Source organism: Myiozetetes cayanensis, unplaced genomic scaffold (genome assembly GCF_022539395.1).
Source record: "Myiozetetes cayanensis isolate MyiCay16 unplaced genomic scaffold, myiCay2020 scf2-11, whole genome shotgun sequence".
NCBI lineage: Eukaryota > Metazoa > Chordata > Aves > Passeriformes > Tyrannidae > Myiozetetes > Myiozetetes cayanensis.
The window spans coordinates 86,139,962-86,158,552 of NW_026087411.1; the positions used below are offsets into that span (position 1 = coordinate 86,139,962).

At 40.4% G+C, this 18,591-nt stretch overlaps 1 protein-coding gene across 1 annotated transcript in view; it reads left to right on the top strand.

Moving 5' to 3' along the window:
- The first annotated feature begins 1,582 nt into the window (after positions 1-1,582).
- Positions 1,583-18,591, top strand: part of LMBRD1 (LMBR1 domain containing 1) — a 67,918-nt gene continuing 50,909 nt past the window's right edge. The window contains exons 1-5 of the mRNA XM_050314996.1: positions 1,583-1,681; positions 2,167-2,343; positions 10,220-10,280; positions 16,526-16,623; positions 17,203-17,270. Coding sequence (XP_050170953.1) covers positions 1,622-1,681; positions 2,167-2,343; positions 10,220-10,280; positions 16,526-16,623; positions 17,203-17,270 — 464 coding nt within the window. The 5' untranslated portion in view covers positions 1,583-1,621. The remainder of the gene's footprint in view (positions 1,682-2,166; positions 2,344-10,219; positions 10,281-16,525; positions 16,624-17,202; positions 17,271-18,591) is intronic.

Here is an 18,591-nt window from a genome sequence, read left to right on the forward strand (position 1 = left end):
CTCCAGAACCTTCCTCAGCTCAATTATCACTTAGTTCATGAATGCTGCCACACACCAGTGCCCTCCACAGTACCCAGACACCACATGGAGAAGTACAGCATGTGTCCACTACTCTGAGGGTATGCTTCCAATGCTCCTGTCTCCCCAAACAGAGATCCCTTCTTGCAAAGCTGCAAGGTCATCTGAACTCCTGCCGCTCCCAACCACCCCCGGCACAGCTTGTGAGTGATGTGACAACACTTTCACAGAAAATTGAAGCTCAGCAAAGATATCAGCCACTGTCTGGCAAAGCTATTCCACCACACATATCACCAAATATGATTTCCAGAGAGAACTAGTTCACCTGAGCGCACACCTAGACAGGGCCCCGGGCTACCCCCGGGCACTCCTGCAGACAGACCCTTTTGCACTCAACCTCAGGGCCCTAAGCTGAGATAGGGGAGATTCAGACTGGATAGTAGAAAATTTTTTTCACTGTTGGTGTTGTCAGCCATTGGAATAGGTTGCCCAGGGAGGTGCCGGAGTTACTATCCATGTAGGTGTTAAAGAGGCATCTGGATCTGGCGCTGGGTGATGTGGTTTAGTGGTTTAGGGGTAACAATGGGTGGATGGTTGGACTTGATGACCTTAAAGGTCTCTTCCAACCCTGATGATACTAAGAAACTAAGATAGGCGCCAGGACCTTTCAGGTGAGCCTCTCCCGCTCCCCGAGCCACCAAAGCCACTCTCAGGAACGCGAGCTCCCCGCAGCACCTTCTAAGCCCACACCCACGGCCACCCTCGATTCGGGAACGACGTCCCGAGGCGGGGCGTGCCGCCAGGCCACGATCCCGCCCCATCGCGGTGAAGTCGAGCCCGGGACAAAGGCACCGGGGTGCGGGGGTGCCGGCACACCTTCCCGCGGGAATCTCCCACATCCGCGGGTCCGACACGGCGGCACCGCCCCACACCTGCCCGGCGCTTCCGGGCGGCTGCAGGCGGCGTACGGAGGTGGTGTAGGTACTTTTACGGAGAGAGGCAACAACAAGGGGATTGAAGGTGCCCCGATACCTCTCAGCGCACTTTCCATCTTTCCCCATCCGCCTCTTTGCCCTCCCGCTGCTCCTCAGGCAGGAGTCCCTGCGGACCGCGCGTTGCCCTGCCTTTGCCTCCCGGACTCGGAAGGGAAGGACAGGGAAACCCCCTCGGGAGCAGGAGGTGAAGGCACCTCATCGTTCAGATGCGCCCCGATCCCCCGTTCCTGCCCCGAGACGGCTGCGCTCTGCCGTGGGACGGGGCAGGGGGGTCCTGCCTCTCCTCGCTTCTCCCTGCGGGACGAGCCCCGGGCCGGCAGTTCCCCCCCTGGCGGATCGTGCCCGGCCGCAGCCCCCCACAGCGGGACGAGCCCCGGGCCAGCAGCCTCCCCACGGCGGGCCGTGCCCTGCCGCAGCCCCCTCTGGCGGGCCGTGCCCGGCCGGGACGGGAGCGCGGCTGTGGCGACCACAGCGAGAGCGGGCGCGTGACGTCACGCCCTTGGCCACTGACGTCACGGCCGGTGTTAGGCGGCCCCGCGGTGACGCCATTCCCGCCCGTCCATAAGCGCCGCCCCGGGGCGGCCGGCCCGCTGCTGACGGGAGCGAAGATGGCGGCGGCCGCCTCCGACCTGCTGACGGGATGGTGCCTCTTCGGCCTGGCGCTGCTGGTGAGAGGCGGCTCCCCCGCCCTGCGGTGGCCCTTCACGCGTCCCTTCCCTTCCCCTGGGCCGGCCGCCCCTCTTTGCTCGGCCCCTCGCTGTTGCAGAGCTGGACTCGCCGCCGGGTCCTGTCGGCAGCGCCCCCCAGCCTGCCCCGGCAGTGGGCGCTTCCCTGCGCCCCCGCGGCTGCCTCGGCCGTCGGGCACCGCGGAGCCCGGGGGTGCGGGAGGGGGCTGCCTTGACCTCCTGCCTGTGCGGTCTGTGCTGCTTGTTTGTGTTTTCGCCTGTTCCGTGCGGGAGCGCTGATGTTGTTGCTCACACCGTTCGTAATCAAAAGGGTGACTTGAATGTGGTGAATGTGACGCTGATGTCCAGTGTTCAGTTAAAACGTGTGTTGATGCTCTGCCAGTTATCCGTACAGACTCTAACATCAGTACCTGCTTGCTGACATTCCTATTATACAACTCTTAAGCCTCTTTTGCTATGTATTTCAGGCCATTCTAATTTTCTGCTGGGTTTACGTGCGCAAGTATCAGAGTCGGCGGGAAAGTGAAGTGATTTCTACCATAACAGCAATATTTGCGTTGGCCGTTGCTCTTATCACATCAGCACTGCTGCCGGTGGACATCTTTTTGGTTTCGTATATGAAAAACCAAAATGGTACATTTAAGGTATGGACTTTTAAAAATGTTAATTACCTCTTCAGGAGGAGCACTTGTGTTGCAAAAGGATGTTCTTAAGCTGTCAAAGTGTTTAAAATCAGTGCTAATACCTGTTTCAGTGACTGAGTTTTTTCAAAGCTGGATATTAGTGCTGTGCATATAACACTGAGCTCTTACTATTTTAGCTAGATTTCAGTTTTCACTTCTTTTATTTATCTTAAATATTCTACTGATTTCCAAATGCTTGTTCTTTCTGTTATGCAAAAAAGAGTGAGTGTACCATGCTGAAGAGATCAACAAGTTGCTTAAGTGTTGATTTTTACTACGTTATAACAGGACATTGTGGAAAAAAATTTGTTGCACCTTTGATCAAAAAGAGACTGTATTGCCCATTTGTAACTTAGGATTATTTTGTTTGCCAACATAAAATTTGGTATGGAAGCATTAAGGTTTATGAAGATTTACTGTGTTAACCTATGTTTAATTTAAAACCTGAATTAATAAGCACCCTTTTGAAAGAGGGAAAGCTCTGAAAACCCTTGGGGGAGGGAAATACGGTAGTATCTTCTCCTGACTGACAGAGCTTTAACTGAACGTACTGTATTTATAAACTGTAGGGGGTTACTGTGCAAAATAAGTTTTTAAACAGATGAGTAATGGTTGTCATCTGCTTTAAGCATTGCTGTAAGTAGGAGTTCTTCCCAATGCTTAAAGTATTGGCATTTTTAATTTTCAAGGAGAGTTCTTGAAGATAGTGACCTACTGTCTTTGTGAGGACACAGTGAGTAACAGGAGGTCGAACTGGAGCATATTGGTAACCTGAAAAACAACTTAGTTTGGTTTGGAGCCTGCCTGGATCTGTAGTAAAGGTTATGATCCTGAAACAAATGATAGGGTGGGAAAATGGTAAATACCTGCAACTCAAAACCTGTGTTCACTTTCAGCTCTTCTCCCAAAGGAAAGTATAGGTCTTTCTGGATCTGTGATAATGCTTCAAAACAAGCTTGCTGGTGATTATATAAATGCAAGTTTTATGCTGAATCTTCCTTTTGTTGGCTTTTAGAATTGAGTTGTGATGGGATTGTTGTTGTTTCTGTTGCTCAATGATATTACTGAATAAATGAAGGCATTACTCAGTTAAAGTTTGTGTCTATTAAAAGACATTACTGTTAAAAGTTTGTGTCTTCAGACTTTTTTGGTTCAGAATTGAAGTGGATATAAAGATGGAAGAGACCTTTCACATGTCAGGATTCTAGCAATTCAATGAAAATAATACTCAGTATATTACTTTGAAATAAATTGAGCCTGACTATCTAGAGTAATAACCGTGATGTGCACTCTTCAGCTGGACCTAGTTACATCTAATAGGGACTAAGCAGAATGTCCTGTTGCAAAGGAGGCGTATTTTGCTAATGTATGCATTCTTCTGTAGAGTATCTTTTTACTTCTGCTTCTGAAGCTTCTTGGTCCTGCTTAGTTCCTAATGTTTGTAGATACTTCTGATGGCCTGTTGAAATAAAGTTGCTCCATAGTGCCTTGCAGAAGAATTCTTCTGTGTCTTTTAAGTCTCAGCTGATTTGAGTTTCTAGCTTTGCAGCAGTAATGTGAGATCTTTTGATATAAATGCATTTAATCCAACACAGGTGTTGAAATAAATCAGTCAGAACATAGAGACCTGTAGGTAAACACAACTTTATTGATTTGTTAATTTCAGCTTAGAAGTAATGTTGAGTTAGGAGGCTGACAACACCTTAACATCAGATCTTTATTAATCCTTAAAGGTTTTAACACTGTCCTGGGTAACACTTGTTTCTTTTTTGCTACTGTTTCACAAGTAGGACAGACTTGATGGGGTTCAGAATATTTTCAGGATACTACTGACCTTTTTCTGGACCGTTCTTTCAAATCCAATACTTCCAAGACCCTCTCTCTATGACTGGCAAAACCCCTTTGTTGCTTTGGATGACCAGAGGGAGTTAGGTCTTTACTATGGTCTTCTCAGTGACTTTTTGAGGCAGATCCAGGTAGCAAATGTGAATTACATTCTCTGTAGATAAATTAGTTATTTCATCAAAAGACCTTCCAACTGGATGATTCCAGGGCTCATGCTGAGAGAATAGTGGCAGTTACCAAGATTGTAGGTAAACAATTCTTTATGTAGTCTTTTCTTCTACCTCCCAAGTGTAATTTCTACTATCAGTATTAGAGTGAGTGGAGCCCCTGGTGGTCTAGTGGTAAAGGCGCGGCTCTGTCACCGCTGAGACCCAGGTTCGATTCCCGGTCAGGGCCACTCCCGGGCAGGTGGAGCTCGTTAGCCCTTAAAGGCAACCCACCTACGTCCTAAGGACCTCACTGCCACTGTCCAAGCTCGCTTGGCCCCGGCAGATGAACCTTAGGATTAAAGGGTGGGCTCAGTTCCGCGCACACTGTGTCTCACCTAAAAAATCCAATACGCAGGCTGGAAGGTGTAAAGACCTTCCCCGGATCTTCACTCGTGAAGACTGGCCATTATTATATATATATATTTATATTAGAGTGATGAGAATGACAAGGATGCTCAACCTAGGACGAAGAGGTACTATATGTGGACTTACAGTTAATTTTTAATGAATCTTACTGTTCTACCTACTTGCAGATATTCTTGAGGCTTTGCTGTGAACAGGCTTGTAGCAAACTCAGGGAGAAGCACATTATGTCAATAGCACAGGTTAAATTGAATGCATGGTCTGGTGGTTCAAAGTTCTCATTGTGTGTGTGTTGGGTGACAAATGTAGAGGGTATATGTGCCTTGGCTAGGAGGACTGGCTTGATGGTCTGAACTGTATTACCCAAGCAGAGCACCCTTCTGAAAGCTGTAAAAATTATGCTGTTTTCTGGAGGAATTCACCTTAAGGTATTGTGTAGCCTTTTTTCATCATGTGTTCTGAGGGGGCCTGCCTTGACAAGGGCTATATGCTGTGCCTTGATTGGCCTTGATTGTTTACCTTGAGGTTTTGTCCATGTCAACAGGACTGTTAAGGTATTATTTATACATCTTTTAGTTAAGACAAGTTCTTCTTTACTATAAACGAGCGGCTTGAAGCATTTATTACATAACGGTATCTCCCATCATATTTTGAAAAACTTAGCAGATATTATCTTAAAGCTTTTTTAGTGAGTGAACTGAGCAGGTTTGTTATTAGAAAGTTTTGCACACTAATTGTGTAGTAGAATTCACTGCAACACCTTTCCTGGAGGCTGGGATTACTTTGATTCATAGTGCTGCTTCAGTAGGAAAGAAGGCTTTTGGTTTTAGTACTAATAAACAAATTGAGTATTACCTCGTAAGTCATGTCATGGTAATATTCACCAGCATCACTTTGAGCTCAAGGTTTTTTCTGTTTGCATTTACAGTGCTATGATTTGTTTCAGTGGACTTCAAATATATCCTGTTGTATCTGATCTGTTTGATCTGAAAGCTTGTTTGATTTATAACAAGCACTTAGGAACAGAAAACCTCACTATAGCTTAAAAACTTAAAATTGCTGCTGGAACTCAAGCCCTCTGGGTCTGACCTACAGGCTTCAAATATTTAAAATGTAACTGATGTGTTCTTGCAGCAGGAAACAAGGATACTGCTGTCACCACACTATTTTTTTTCTACTGTTGTTTTAGCAGAAGGCAGAGAAGGTGATGAAACCTTTTCACTTTGATATATATGGATTCTTACTGCTATATGAAGTTAAAAGCCAATGGCATTTCTTTGTCTGGTTAGATTGAATGTATCACAACAGCCTGAGCTGTTGAAAGCCGGTTGTCTCCTGAATGGTTCAAGGAGTAGCATCTGTTTAGTGGGAGATACTTAATAGAATGGTCTGTAAAAGGTTTTTTTTGCATCTTGCAAGGATGGTGGTGGGGGAGCAACTCATTATGTAGATGCTCAGAATACAAACCAATAGAAATGTCAGGGGATTTTGTTTATAGAAAGGTGTTAGATGAGAAATCATTAATGACTGAGACCATGCTTCTTGTCCTGAACAAGACAGGATTCTGAACTGTGTATGTCTGTGTTCACTGGGTACTCATGAAACTCTCGCAGGGTCCAACAGTGACAGTAGAAACGTCACATTTAATGGGGGCAAAGGAATGGAATTCATGACTGTTCCCCCATTAAAAAATGGGGTAGGTCAAAACTGTCAGATTAACTTGTACTGCTTTCATTTGGGGAAGTTACCTGTACAGTTGGAATAGTAGTGTTCTGTTGAAATACGTTAACACGAGTCGCTAACTGGACACAGTTGCTAGGAGAGTAAAGACTCAGCTCAGTGATTACTGGGGGAACAAATGTTCTTCATAACTAATTTTGTATGAATATAATTGTTAAATTAATCTTCTGAGGAAGCTTTGCTTTGGTTTTAGCATTTAGGTAAACTGGAAGTGTCTCAAACTGCCTCCTTTACATCCTTCCTTACATAGCAACATTTTACTTATATATTTACTTTTTACACTTGTAGGTGCATTTAGCATGACTTATGTTAAAGAATACTTATGCATAATAGCTTAATGTGGGTAATCATACTCATTGCACATATCCTTGTAATTTGTGACTTCCCTTATCTGACAGTGCAATGTGCTGTTACAGGTATTTTAAAGGTCCTGTGTTATATGCTTGCTAAACTGCATGGAAGAGAATGAAATACAGCAGAACAGTGCAGAGTGCCTGAATTCTGCAGGTCTTAAGAGAATTTGTGGTCACATTTTCAACCTTAAACTATTGCTGAAGGCATTAATGAATTCTAACCTTCCTAATCTATTGTACTTCTAAGGTATTTGCTGTATATATTGTAAACTTAGGTTGTAATGGATGGAGAAGAAAAACAGACAAGATTTACAGGCTGTCCAGATGAGTTCTCAGCTGAGTCCTGGATATGTGCTAGTTCAGTAGATTCATATACCTAGCTGCTTGATATGTCACCAGTGATGCTGAGAATGTCAGAGCTCTTGACACTCACTAGGTAGTACTGTTTCTTGCTTCTGATGAGAGAGTGCTGCTGTTACTGGTTTCTGAAACAGCTCAAATGAACTAGTCACTGCTTTTGAGTTACTGATGGTGTGTGCGTATGCCACACCAGATAATTTGCCAGTTAGAATAAGTTTTTTTGCCTCTGTATAAATGTGGGACTTCGACAGCTGACTGAAAGCTGACATAATAAATATTAAATTGGCTTGCATTACAGTTTCTTTCTGTGCAGAGTAGTGTGAAGTTTGTATGTTGGGGCAGATCTAAATGATGGTAAAATGCATACATCTTTGCACCTTGACATTGTTTATTTAAGATAACATCTCACCATTTTAGCGTGGTGTAGTGTATGTTTCCTAGAATATTACTCTGGTCCTGTATGCAACTTAATTTGAGAAATAAATTGAAGAGCAGTTACAGTGTTTTCAAGTTCTACATCTGTATTGTGTTCTAAATGTTGTTAATGCTTTTTTGTAGTTGAGGGAGAAGCAGTTATTTGACAGCTAAGCACTGTTGTATTTCCATTACTAGCTACCTCTTCCTGTACAGTGACTGTGCCACTTAAACGTCAGGTCTTACTGCTACTTTTCTTGCTTAACCTTGATTAGTGTGCGTTTGAATGTGTCCATCACTTACAGGAGAGACCTTGTTCCAATACTTACTTGGAAGCAAATAATGCAAACTGTCCAGTTCAACCCTGATTTTTCCCTTAGGCATAACTAAAGCAATGCATTCTCCTAATTTTTAACAGTAGGCAATTTAAATGCTTTAGTGTTCTGTAGTATTAACTTACTACAATAAGATTCTTTCATGGTGTATTTTAATGCAAATGACTAGAAATTTCTTAGTTGAAACACTGTCAGGCTTGAGCCTGACAGCCTTCAAAGATTTAGCTTATTGTGTAACTGACAGACACTTCAGGTGTTGCTTCTGCCCCCTTCTGCTAAAATATTTTTCATCCTTCCTTTTTGCTGATTAGATGTCAAAATGCATGTGTACTTTTCTACTCAAATTCCAGTTGGATGAAAATGTAATTCAGTTCAGATAGTGAATGTTAAAAGCTTAGTGTAATGTGACCTACTGGAAGTCTTAATACAGTAACAAAAAGGAAGGTGGTGCTGACTTTCTGAGATAATAGAAAAATCAAGTGTTCATGGTATGTCATAAAGCCCATATTCCATAAGAGTTTGAGTACTGAGAGAACTGATAAAGCAAGTGCCAAATGTCTTCAAGTCTTGTGATAGCACTTGTTAAGGAGTATACTCACTTGCATTTTCATATCTCTCTGTATTAGTTGCACATCTTTACGACTGAAAGGGCTTGATCTTACCAGTTTAGAAAAAGCTTGCATATAGAAATTGAAAGGAGCTTCAAGAGTACTGGATTTTTTTTTTTTTCAGCAATTCAGTTATTTTGATGTGTTCTCTAGCTTTTAAAAAGTTTTGCCTCTGGATAACTACTGTCGTGATCTTGACCACGTATAGATTGGATCCCATGAGACTAAAACAATTCTGGATATATTTAGGCTGTAATGGCAGGTTTGAACCTTTGTATTCAATCCCTGAGTTTGGCTGCCAACCATTGTTATAAGATATTTAGCTTCCTTAAACCAGTAGTTCCTCTCTAGGAGGAGAAAAAGGGAATGGGTGCAAGAGCTTGACTTCAACCATCTGGCTGACTGCCGTTTCTAGCATAGATTTGTATTTTCACTTTCATTGCTTCCACACTCTGAACCATTCCCCAGGACTGAGTAACATAGTTACACCTGCTCTTGTTCAAGGAAGGGATATCAGTGCTGTTGAGTTTGGAGTTGTAGATCTAAGTTGCTAAATTGAGTATTTGTGTAATTCAAGTCTTGCTCAAACAAAAAAGTGAAGTCTCATTACTTCTGAAAAGGGAGATGAGTACACATGCATTTTGACATCTAATCAGCAAAAATTGGGTGAATAACTAGAAAACCAAAAGTTACTGAGCTATAACTGAGCATAATAAAAAGTTGTTATTCTTATGTCTAAGTACTGTTTCATCTATAAATGTAAATTTTAATCAAAGATATTCTGTGATAGAAATATTGTGTGCACTGTATACTGTGTCCATCTTTTTGGCTGACAGCACAAGAAAGCTGTTAGAACAGGGCCACAAAAATGGTCTGGAACACCTCTCCTATGAAGACAGTTTGAAAGAGTTGGGGTTGTTCAGCCTAGAGAAGAGAAGGCTCTGGAGAAATGTTATGGCAACCTGAGAGGAGAAGGCTCTGGAGAAATGTTATTGCAGCCTTTTAATATACAAAGAGGTTATAAAAAAGATGGGGAAACAGTTTTGACCAAAGCCCGTGGAGACAGAACAAAAGCCAACAGTTTTAAACTGAGAGTTTGGATTTAAATTGGACATGAAGAAACTTTTTGTGGTGAGAGTGGTGGGACTCTATAACAGGTTGTGCAGAGGGGTTGTAGATGCCCCATCATTGGAAGTGTTCAAGATCAGGTTGAATGGGTTTTTGAGCAACTTGACCTGGTGAAGGGTGTTCTTGCCCATGGGCAGGAGGGATGGACTGGATGATTTGGAAGGTCCCTTTGAACCCAAACCATTCTGTGGTGATCTTAAGAGACTCTTATTAAGATAACTGTGGGAATTAACAGAACATACTTAGGAGCTGCCATAACTACTCAGTGTTCTTTCAGGTCTAAAATCTTCCCTGTGTGAAACTGTCATATGCTTATTCCCATTTTCCCAGTAATTTTCAATGTTGCTAGCAGTCTAGTGTCTAGTTTTTTTAGAGATAACTTTTTTATATCCATCTATATATTAGTGTCCTTGAATGAGTTATTCTCTTGTAGTGTTATTAGGTTTCATTTGATGATAAATGCTTCTGTCCTTTATTGCTAGATCTGGGCTGATGCTAATGTTTCAAGACAAATTGAAGACACTGTACTTTATGGATATTACAGTAAGTATTTTAATTTTTTTCCAATTAATAGGACCTTTAAGTGAAGGCATAAAGTTTTTAAAGTCATACTGGATTGTCCCTTTTTGGTTAAACGTAAATGTTGTACTTGGTGCCCTTCAGGTAATGTTTTTACCTTCAAGAGCCCCCTAAACATGCAATTATACTGAAGGCCAGTCCATGAAAATCTGTTCTATAATCTATGGTTCCTGTACACGTTTCCTGTATGTGTATTCAGCAGTCCCTTAAGGGAAGTGTGGTTATGCAACAGTGTGAAACTTGCCTACCACGTATAAAATTCGTGCAACCATGACACTTTTTTTAAGTGTTCAGATTCAGTAACTGCTGTGTTCAAAGTAACAACTACGGTGAAAGAGCATAAAGGACTTGATTCAAGAGTGATAATCCTGAACAGAACTGAAGTTAAAAAAAAAGGACTGAAATGAAATGTAATAATAACATTATTGTTCACCAAACTGCTGCATAGTCCTAGATCAGTTTTTTAGTTGTCCTTATGGAACTAGTGAGTAATAAGGGGTAGCTGTAGAAGAGTGCATATAACTTTGAGTGAAATGTCTGCTTTGGTCCTGCCTTTGGTAACATTTGCTAAGACTTGACATTTGGAAGTCTTGGAAGACTACGAGTTGGCTCTTTTGAATATTTTTTTTTTAGATCAGGAAATGGTTCTAAGTACTGGACTTCTTGTTAAGTAACCACAGTCAGTGATACTGACCAAAACTAAAATGTGCAGTTTCATGCTGAGTGAAACCTAAAGTCAAAAGTAGTAAGACACTTCTGTTTTCAAAAAGGAACTTCTAAAAACTAGTTATCTTCCACAAAGATTCTTTAGTATGTAATAGTGGAATTGCTTTGGTTTTGCTCTCTACTCTTTTTAGGTCTTATTTAACAGCCCAGGTATTTCACAGCTTCTGACATGAAGCAGTCATGAAACTTCTGTGGGCAGTTTTCTATAGATTAACGAGACTGATGAATTTCTGTAAGATGTTTTGGTCTGAGTCTCTTGGTAAATCCCAAACTAATCATTGGAATAGATGTGAACTTCAGTTTGGAAAACTGCTTTTGTTTTTGATTTGTCTGGACAGGTCTACTTGAAATATTGTAGGAGGAATGTTTTATTTCATAGCATATCCTCCAGATGGTGGTAGAGATTTAAAGATGTTTTTAAAAACATTTTTCTGTTGTTATCTTAATTTGAGGAGTTGATAGATATTTTTATAACTAGAGCTACACTGAAGTGAGCAATAATAGGTAACTTATTTTTCAGAAGTCTCTATCCCTAATATATAAAAACACAACTTATTGCCTCTCCTACATCATCTAGTCTCCTGCTGCTGTTGCGCAGCATAGTGAGAGGAAGAGCTGAGAAGGATTAACTTAAACAATTTTTCCAGTCTTGTAGTACTGTTCAATTTTTTCTACTTGTATCTTCTTGTAAAAGTATTTGGTCTTGCCTTTTTTTTAACAAGAAGAATGAGCAGAACTGAAGTATCCTTTTGTACTTAAGGATGGGAATTCCAGTGTTTCCTTGTGTCTCATGAAAATGCAGTGATAATTATGTCACTATACCACTTGACTCCTGCAGTTTTACTGGCGATTTATAGTATGAATAATTGGTGCACTTGGGTCACTGCCTTTCAGTTCAAGTCACTTCTAATTGTAACAAGAATTTGGAGGCTGTGGTTTAACTGATGTTTTAGAATATTAAGGATTACTTTGCTATTTATATTACATTTTACTGATAAAGCTGTAACTAAATGCAGAAGAGCTTTTTATTTTATCCTTAGTTACTAGCCCCCACAAAAAATATTCTATCTTTCATACCCACCCTGTTGCTTGGCTAGACCGCTACAAAAGTAGAATGAGTTTGTATTGGTAGAATGATGGACAAGGTATTTTCAGAGTGAAGCTTGAAATAACTGTATTTTGAAGTGGGATTTCAGTAACCTAAAAGCTTTTTGTAAGAAATCAGTCAACTGATTGCTTTGAAGCCATAGTTGCTTAGTGTGTTAATTCTCCTAAACCCAACTGTAATACAACATGTCACTTTACTTGAGTGATTGAAGAATCATCCATGTTAGTTTTTTTGGGAGGGAAACTCTTTTCATAAAGTGTTATAATTGGAAACAGTCCAACACAGTTTGCTTTATACCACAAGGAACGGGGTCGAAACAATTGACAGTAACCTGAAGCCACGTTCTTTAGTTCTTCCTTGAGTGAGTAAATCCTACTGTTGAAGTCATCTTGGTGTTCAGTGTCCTTTGGTCAAGTTTTGTGAGTGGTGAAAGGGTGCCATTGGTAGATACTCTCGTTCCTGTGAGATAAACTGAGATCTCTTGGCCTGCATGTGTTAAGTGTCTCCTAATTAGAGTGTGGCAAGGACTGGATGCTAAATTCTATGGGATCTCTTCCTGTGTGCTTCAAAGTCTATGCTAAACTTCAGATTTTCCATTTCTTTTTGTCTTTAATCAGCAATAGTTTGTGTATGGTGGTTCCTAGGTTGAAGTTCTTGAGTAAGAATTTATCCAAATAGGTACTCTTTTTGGATGGATTTTTGGCTGCTTACTGCAAATGTTTGATACTGAGCCAGTGATACAAGGGCTTGGACTTCTGGTTCCTTTCACCTACTATATTTTGCTGTCCTTTGTTGTTCCTCATGTTCTTAATTCCTTTCATACTGCTAGGAGAAAAAATAAAACTCAGTCAGAACACTCAATAACATTGCTATAATTACTTGAAGGCTACTATGGAGTCTAACTTTCTCACAGGTCAGATGCCTTTGTATTGATTGATATGGTTCAAATCAGCTCATTGAATAATTTTGACTGAGGAACATGTTTAAAACAGGCAAACCTTACTAAGGAATTCTTGCTGAAGGCTACTTAGATTCAGTGGCAGGACCCACCGTTGTACTGGCTATGCAGTAAAGCATCCTTCAAGTGGTACAAGCTTCTGATACAACCCAGAAAAATATCTTGTAACAGAAACAACCTCTGAACTAGAGCAAAGAGCAGTCTCTGATTTAAAACTGAAGTTCGTAGAAATGTGATAATGGAAGCCAAGTGTGTGTGTCAGGGCACAGGGGAGTTAGGGGGAAGGGAATATCTTTGTCACTTGACTGACTTTGTCAGTTGACTGACTGTTTGCTGCTGCAAGACCTCGGTGTTTGAAGGTTAGTCTTTCAGGGAATGAACAGAACTTTTGCTGGGCAGAACAACAGGGAACTGAAGGCTTGCCCTTGGGAATCTAACTTGTATGAGCTGATGAAAGATGCTGCTTTTTCTTTTTCAGAAATTCTGACAAATAAAATTAAAACCCTAGATGATCCTGTCCTGTTGACAGGAACTTGGCCAGATCTTTTAAAGTTACCTCCGTAATATGATAGCAAGAACAATATTTTGCTTCTTTAACTATGTGAGTTACAAATTTAATTTTACAAATTTAATTTTAATCTTTTCTAACTAAAAGATTATCACAGGCAGTTCTATGATTTCACCTGATGCATGAACAAAAAGGTCTGTCTTGGAATTACTTTGCTTGGGAAAAGGAAAGGCAAAACTACCTTTTTTCTGTTACAGTCCTATAAAATTATTATGGTAGCAGTTACCTAAATGATTTTCTGTAAATAAAGTTACCCACACTTTATAGATAGTTGCTTGAATTTCTGTTTCTTCCTTTGTCCTCTTGGAAGAAACATGGATCAGTCCCATTGTGTAATGAGCTGTGTTACCTTATGAGTAAGATATTCTGAATTCAGTATAACTTGAAAGTCAGGATGTCTCTTTGCTTGTGGTGACCTCTGTGGCTGATTATTCTGATTTCAGATTATTCTGAATATTCACAGAATATTCAGAGTTGGAAGGAACCCACAAAGATCAAGTCCAACTCTTAAGTGAATGGCCCTTATGGGGACTGAACCCACAACCTTGGCATTATTAGCACTGTGCTCTAACCAACTGATTCAACTCACTTCCCCCATTTTTGGTGCATGTAACTTAACTTGCCTAATTTACTGACACATTGTGATCTAAACCTAGTCTAAAAAAATCAGATTTAGAGAGGCTTGATTTCTGAACGCATTCACAATATTGAAGTAGTATGAGTACTGCTTTACAATGTGTTAAGAAGGCTGCATTTCAGAGACTGAAGTTTTAAGGTGTTCTAAAGCCCTGAATCATAGAATTATAGGATCAGCCGGGTTGGAAAAGACCTCAGAGATCATCAAGTCTAACCCTTGATCCAACACTGCCGTGGTTACTAGACCATGGCACTAAGTGCCACATCCAGTCTCATCTGAAAAACCTCCAGGGACAGTGAATCCACCACCTCCCTGGGCAGCCCATTCCAGTGTCTGATTACTCTCTCCATAAAAAAATGTCTTCCTAGTATCCAACCTAAACTTTCCCTGGCAGAGCTTAAGCCTGTGCCCTCTTGTCCTGCTGCTGGTTGCCTGGGAGAAGAGACCAACTCCCAAGGCTACAACCTCCTTTCAGGGAGTTGTAGAGAGTGATGAGGTCTCCCCTGAGCCTCCTCTTCTCCAGATTAAACAACCCCAGCTCCCTCAGCCTCTCCTCATAGGACTTGTGCTCAAGTACCTTCACCAACCTGGTTGCTCTTCTCTGGACCTGCTCCAGCACCTCAATATCCTTCCTGAACTGAGGGGCTTAGAATGTTATGCTCTTGGATAATATGAGAATTTATGAAGTAGGGAACTTGTTTCTCTTCTTACAATGCCGTACTAAGCACTCTAAACAGTAGATACCTTTAACAGTGAAAAATATTTTTTTAAATAATAAATTTTAGAAGGAAAATCCTGATTTGTTTTTAGGTTCTAGGTGGCAATACTTGATTTGGCTCCTACACCACTTCAAGTAAAAATGCTGAGGTAGATTTCTTTGGAGCACATGAGTATGATAAGGAGTGCACGGGCTAGGATAAGAGGTCACAAACTTAAGTCAGGGTGAATATATTAGTGATGGAAAGGTGCCAGTTAGTTATGCAAAATCAGGCAAAGATAAAAAATAGCCAAAGATCACAGGTCCTGGGTATTTTTATTTACCCCTTCAATGGTGTGATTTTTGTGGTTGCACAAGCAACCTTTGTTGTGTGGTACTTCGAACATTTTGAGGGCTTGCTAAGCTATTCCAGCATACCTCCCTTATGGAGTGCATAGACTGTAACATACTGCTTGATGGCTTTTAGTTTCCTAATGGACTTCTGAGGTGTTTGTAAAGTAAGATATTTAAAAGTAGTGAAAGGTTTTGCTAAATAAGTATGTTCTAAAACGTATGTAATGTCTAGTACAGGGAGCTGCAGATTTATACTTGAAATTCTGTATTTGAAATTGGTCTTTCCTTTTCATATCACTCTCTAATCAGTCCAGTTGATTTTGACCAGCTGTCCTAATGTCTTCAAAACTTGCCAGTTAGTAGTTGTGAAGACATATATGGGAAACTCTTCATGTCTGTTAAACTAGCTGGTTAAAACTTTTTTTATGATCTGTGTGTCAGAGTAATATGACAGTAGGACTGTTTTGGTTTAGTGGCTACTCAGATAAATGTCTGTTGCAACTTCTAATTTGTCCTTCCTCTAAAATGTCATTCCTAAGAAAGGAATGTGTAGTGATGATACTATATTGCTACAGCTTGTTTTGTTTTGGGAATTGAGGTCATCAGTGATAGAACCACACCTTCCATCTATAATGTACTTACATCAATAGTGGAACATCACCTGAAATTGAACCCAGTGATCAAAATAGCTTTAAGTGTGTTTTTTTAATCTATATTTTCTGTGTACAACTTATTAGGTGACATTAGCTGGCTTTTATTCACTGTCCTCTACACTAGCTCTTCCTCAGTGTGCTAGTACTGTAACTCACCTCTGTGATTCTTGGGGTGTCCTGCAGAGGGCCAGGAATTGGACTCGATGATCCTGATGGGTCCCTTGTAACTCAGCATGTTCTGTGATTCCAGGAGTTGATTACTTTTAGTCTATTAGTGTTGAAGATGGATCTGAAATCCTTAGTCTGAAGGGGTTAACTCTATCAAGTCCTTTGGAGTTCACAAAACAGTAGTAGTCCATATGCTGGCTAGTGAATTTTATTAAATTTTCAATGTTTGAAATTAATAACAGAATGACAGGAAACTAATGTTTTATTCTTTCTTTGAATTACTATGCAGTAATGTGCCAATGTAACTTCATCTCTTCACTTAATTAAACTTTTTCTCTAGCTTTGTACTCAATCATACTGTTCTGCGTCTTTCTGTGGATTCCCTTTGTCTATTTCTATTATGAGGAGAAGGAAGATGATGATGGCAACACATGCTTGGTAAGTTTACACTACTTTCTACTGAAGTGTTTTCGTTTTTTCTTGAAGTAGGCAGTAGTAATTTACCTGAAGCTAGCACTTGGTCATATTTGTAATGCACTGAAGATTTTTGAAATGCATGACCTTCCAGGGAATACAATAAATGCGTACCAATAAGGTGCCAGCTTCTCAAATGAAAACTTTTCTAAAGAACCTTTTAGTCACTGATTGTGATTGTTTTCCCTTCCACTCAGTTGTAATCTTAACATGAGAGGACTTCTAATCATAGCCATAATATAAAGTATCAGGTATTCTCTTTTAGACTACTTATACTGAACAAATGTACTCTGGATTCTGGCCATGCTTAAGTGCATAGGTTACGATGGAAGCATAATTCCATGTCATTGTTCATAGTTCTCAAGCTATGAGACTCTTCAAGACTGTGTACTTCTGACTTACATCTAAAACTACTCATGCTTTTTATGGAGATTTTTTTTTCCTTGAATACCTGTTACGCTAAGTATACCTTTTTCATAGTTTGGAAAAAAACCCTTTGGATTTATTCTATGTCAATATATTAACTTTCTCTTTATTACACAGCAGGTTAAAACTGCACTCAAATACACTCTGGGATTCATCACGATTTGTGCAGTTCTTCTCTTAATTGGGTAAGTATTTGTATTGAATGCTGTTCTATGCAAGATTTATTTAGCAAAGTTCTGTTGTGTGCTTCTAAGAGATAGATTATGATGCACTCAGTCTGTATAATGAACCATGCAGCTTAATCACTAATAGTGTTTAAATATCCTGAGAACTGGGACCTGAAAAGAAAGAGTTTAAGTGGAATCTAAAATGGTTTCTTCATTGTGGAGATACTTGTGTTTCCAAGTTGACTGTATGTGCACTGTGAATGTGTGTCAAGGACCTGATGGGTATGACACAACTGCATTGTTACCTCAGTGTACAACAGGGAGTGAAAAATCTGTACTTGCTCTGTTTTCTGCCTCTATCAAATGCTTCATGGCAAAACAGTTTTTTAGGAATATGATTAGGAGTTATGTGCTTATAATTTCCTAAATGGAAGTGTTCTCTGAAGGAATGTAATTATAGTATGGAGTTATACTTTATGTAATTGTGCCTTGTATGATAAAGGTTTTGCTGGCATTTGTTTGAAAGGCAAATGTTACTGAAATGAAGTGCTGTTATTTGGAAACTCCAGGCAATATTACCAACTCAATTTCAGATCATCACTAAGCATGACATGGATGCCAATATGGAATGTTTCTAATGTCTGCTGTGTCATGAGCTTCTTGACTGTAGCAGTAAAGTTGGTGAAGATTACAAAATATATGCTAAAATGATCCATGTCAAAGTACTGGAGCATGAAGTGGAAACTAGAGTGAAATTAATGCTTCTATTTGTATACCATCTTATTGGCGTAATGTTTTAGTTTTGATAAACATTAAAGGTATGTTTCTAACAAGTCTGTTGTCCTTATTGTCATAGCATATTTGCTGTTATAAGAGACTGAAGGAGTTAGCTTTATCATGGTCTAGAAATACTAGAACTAAAAGCTGTTTCTGACTGTTGGCTCACATCATAGGCATATATACATGTACTGTATAACATATCCAGTTTAGAAAATTTTGTATTCTCTCTAGTAGGTGTCAACTGAATCCTCAGTAGCTGTAAGCATGTTTGTTCTTCTCTCCTAGTAATATAGAACTTGGTTCTTGACTTCCTAATTATCCTTTGTGCAGTTAGCCTTATTCTTTAAGGTCTACAAAACTTGTAAATTACAGCAGCTTACACCATCCCCTCTGATACTGTGCCGTATGACAGTGAGATTGATTTGCAAACCACAGAGCTGTAGTACGTGGTCTTGGACTAAGTTACTGAATATTGGTTCTCCAGAGGTGCAGACTCAAACCCCAATGATACACAGCAGGAGTATCTACTGCAGAGAGGAGGACTCCATTAGATACCACA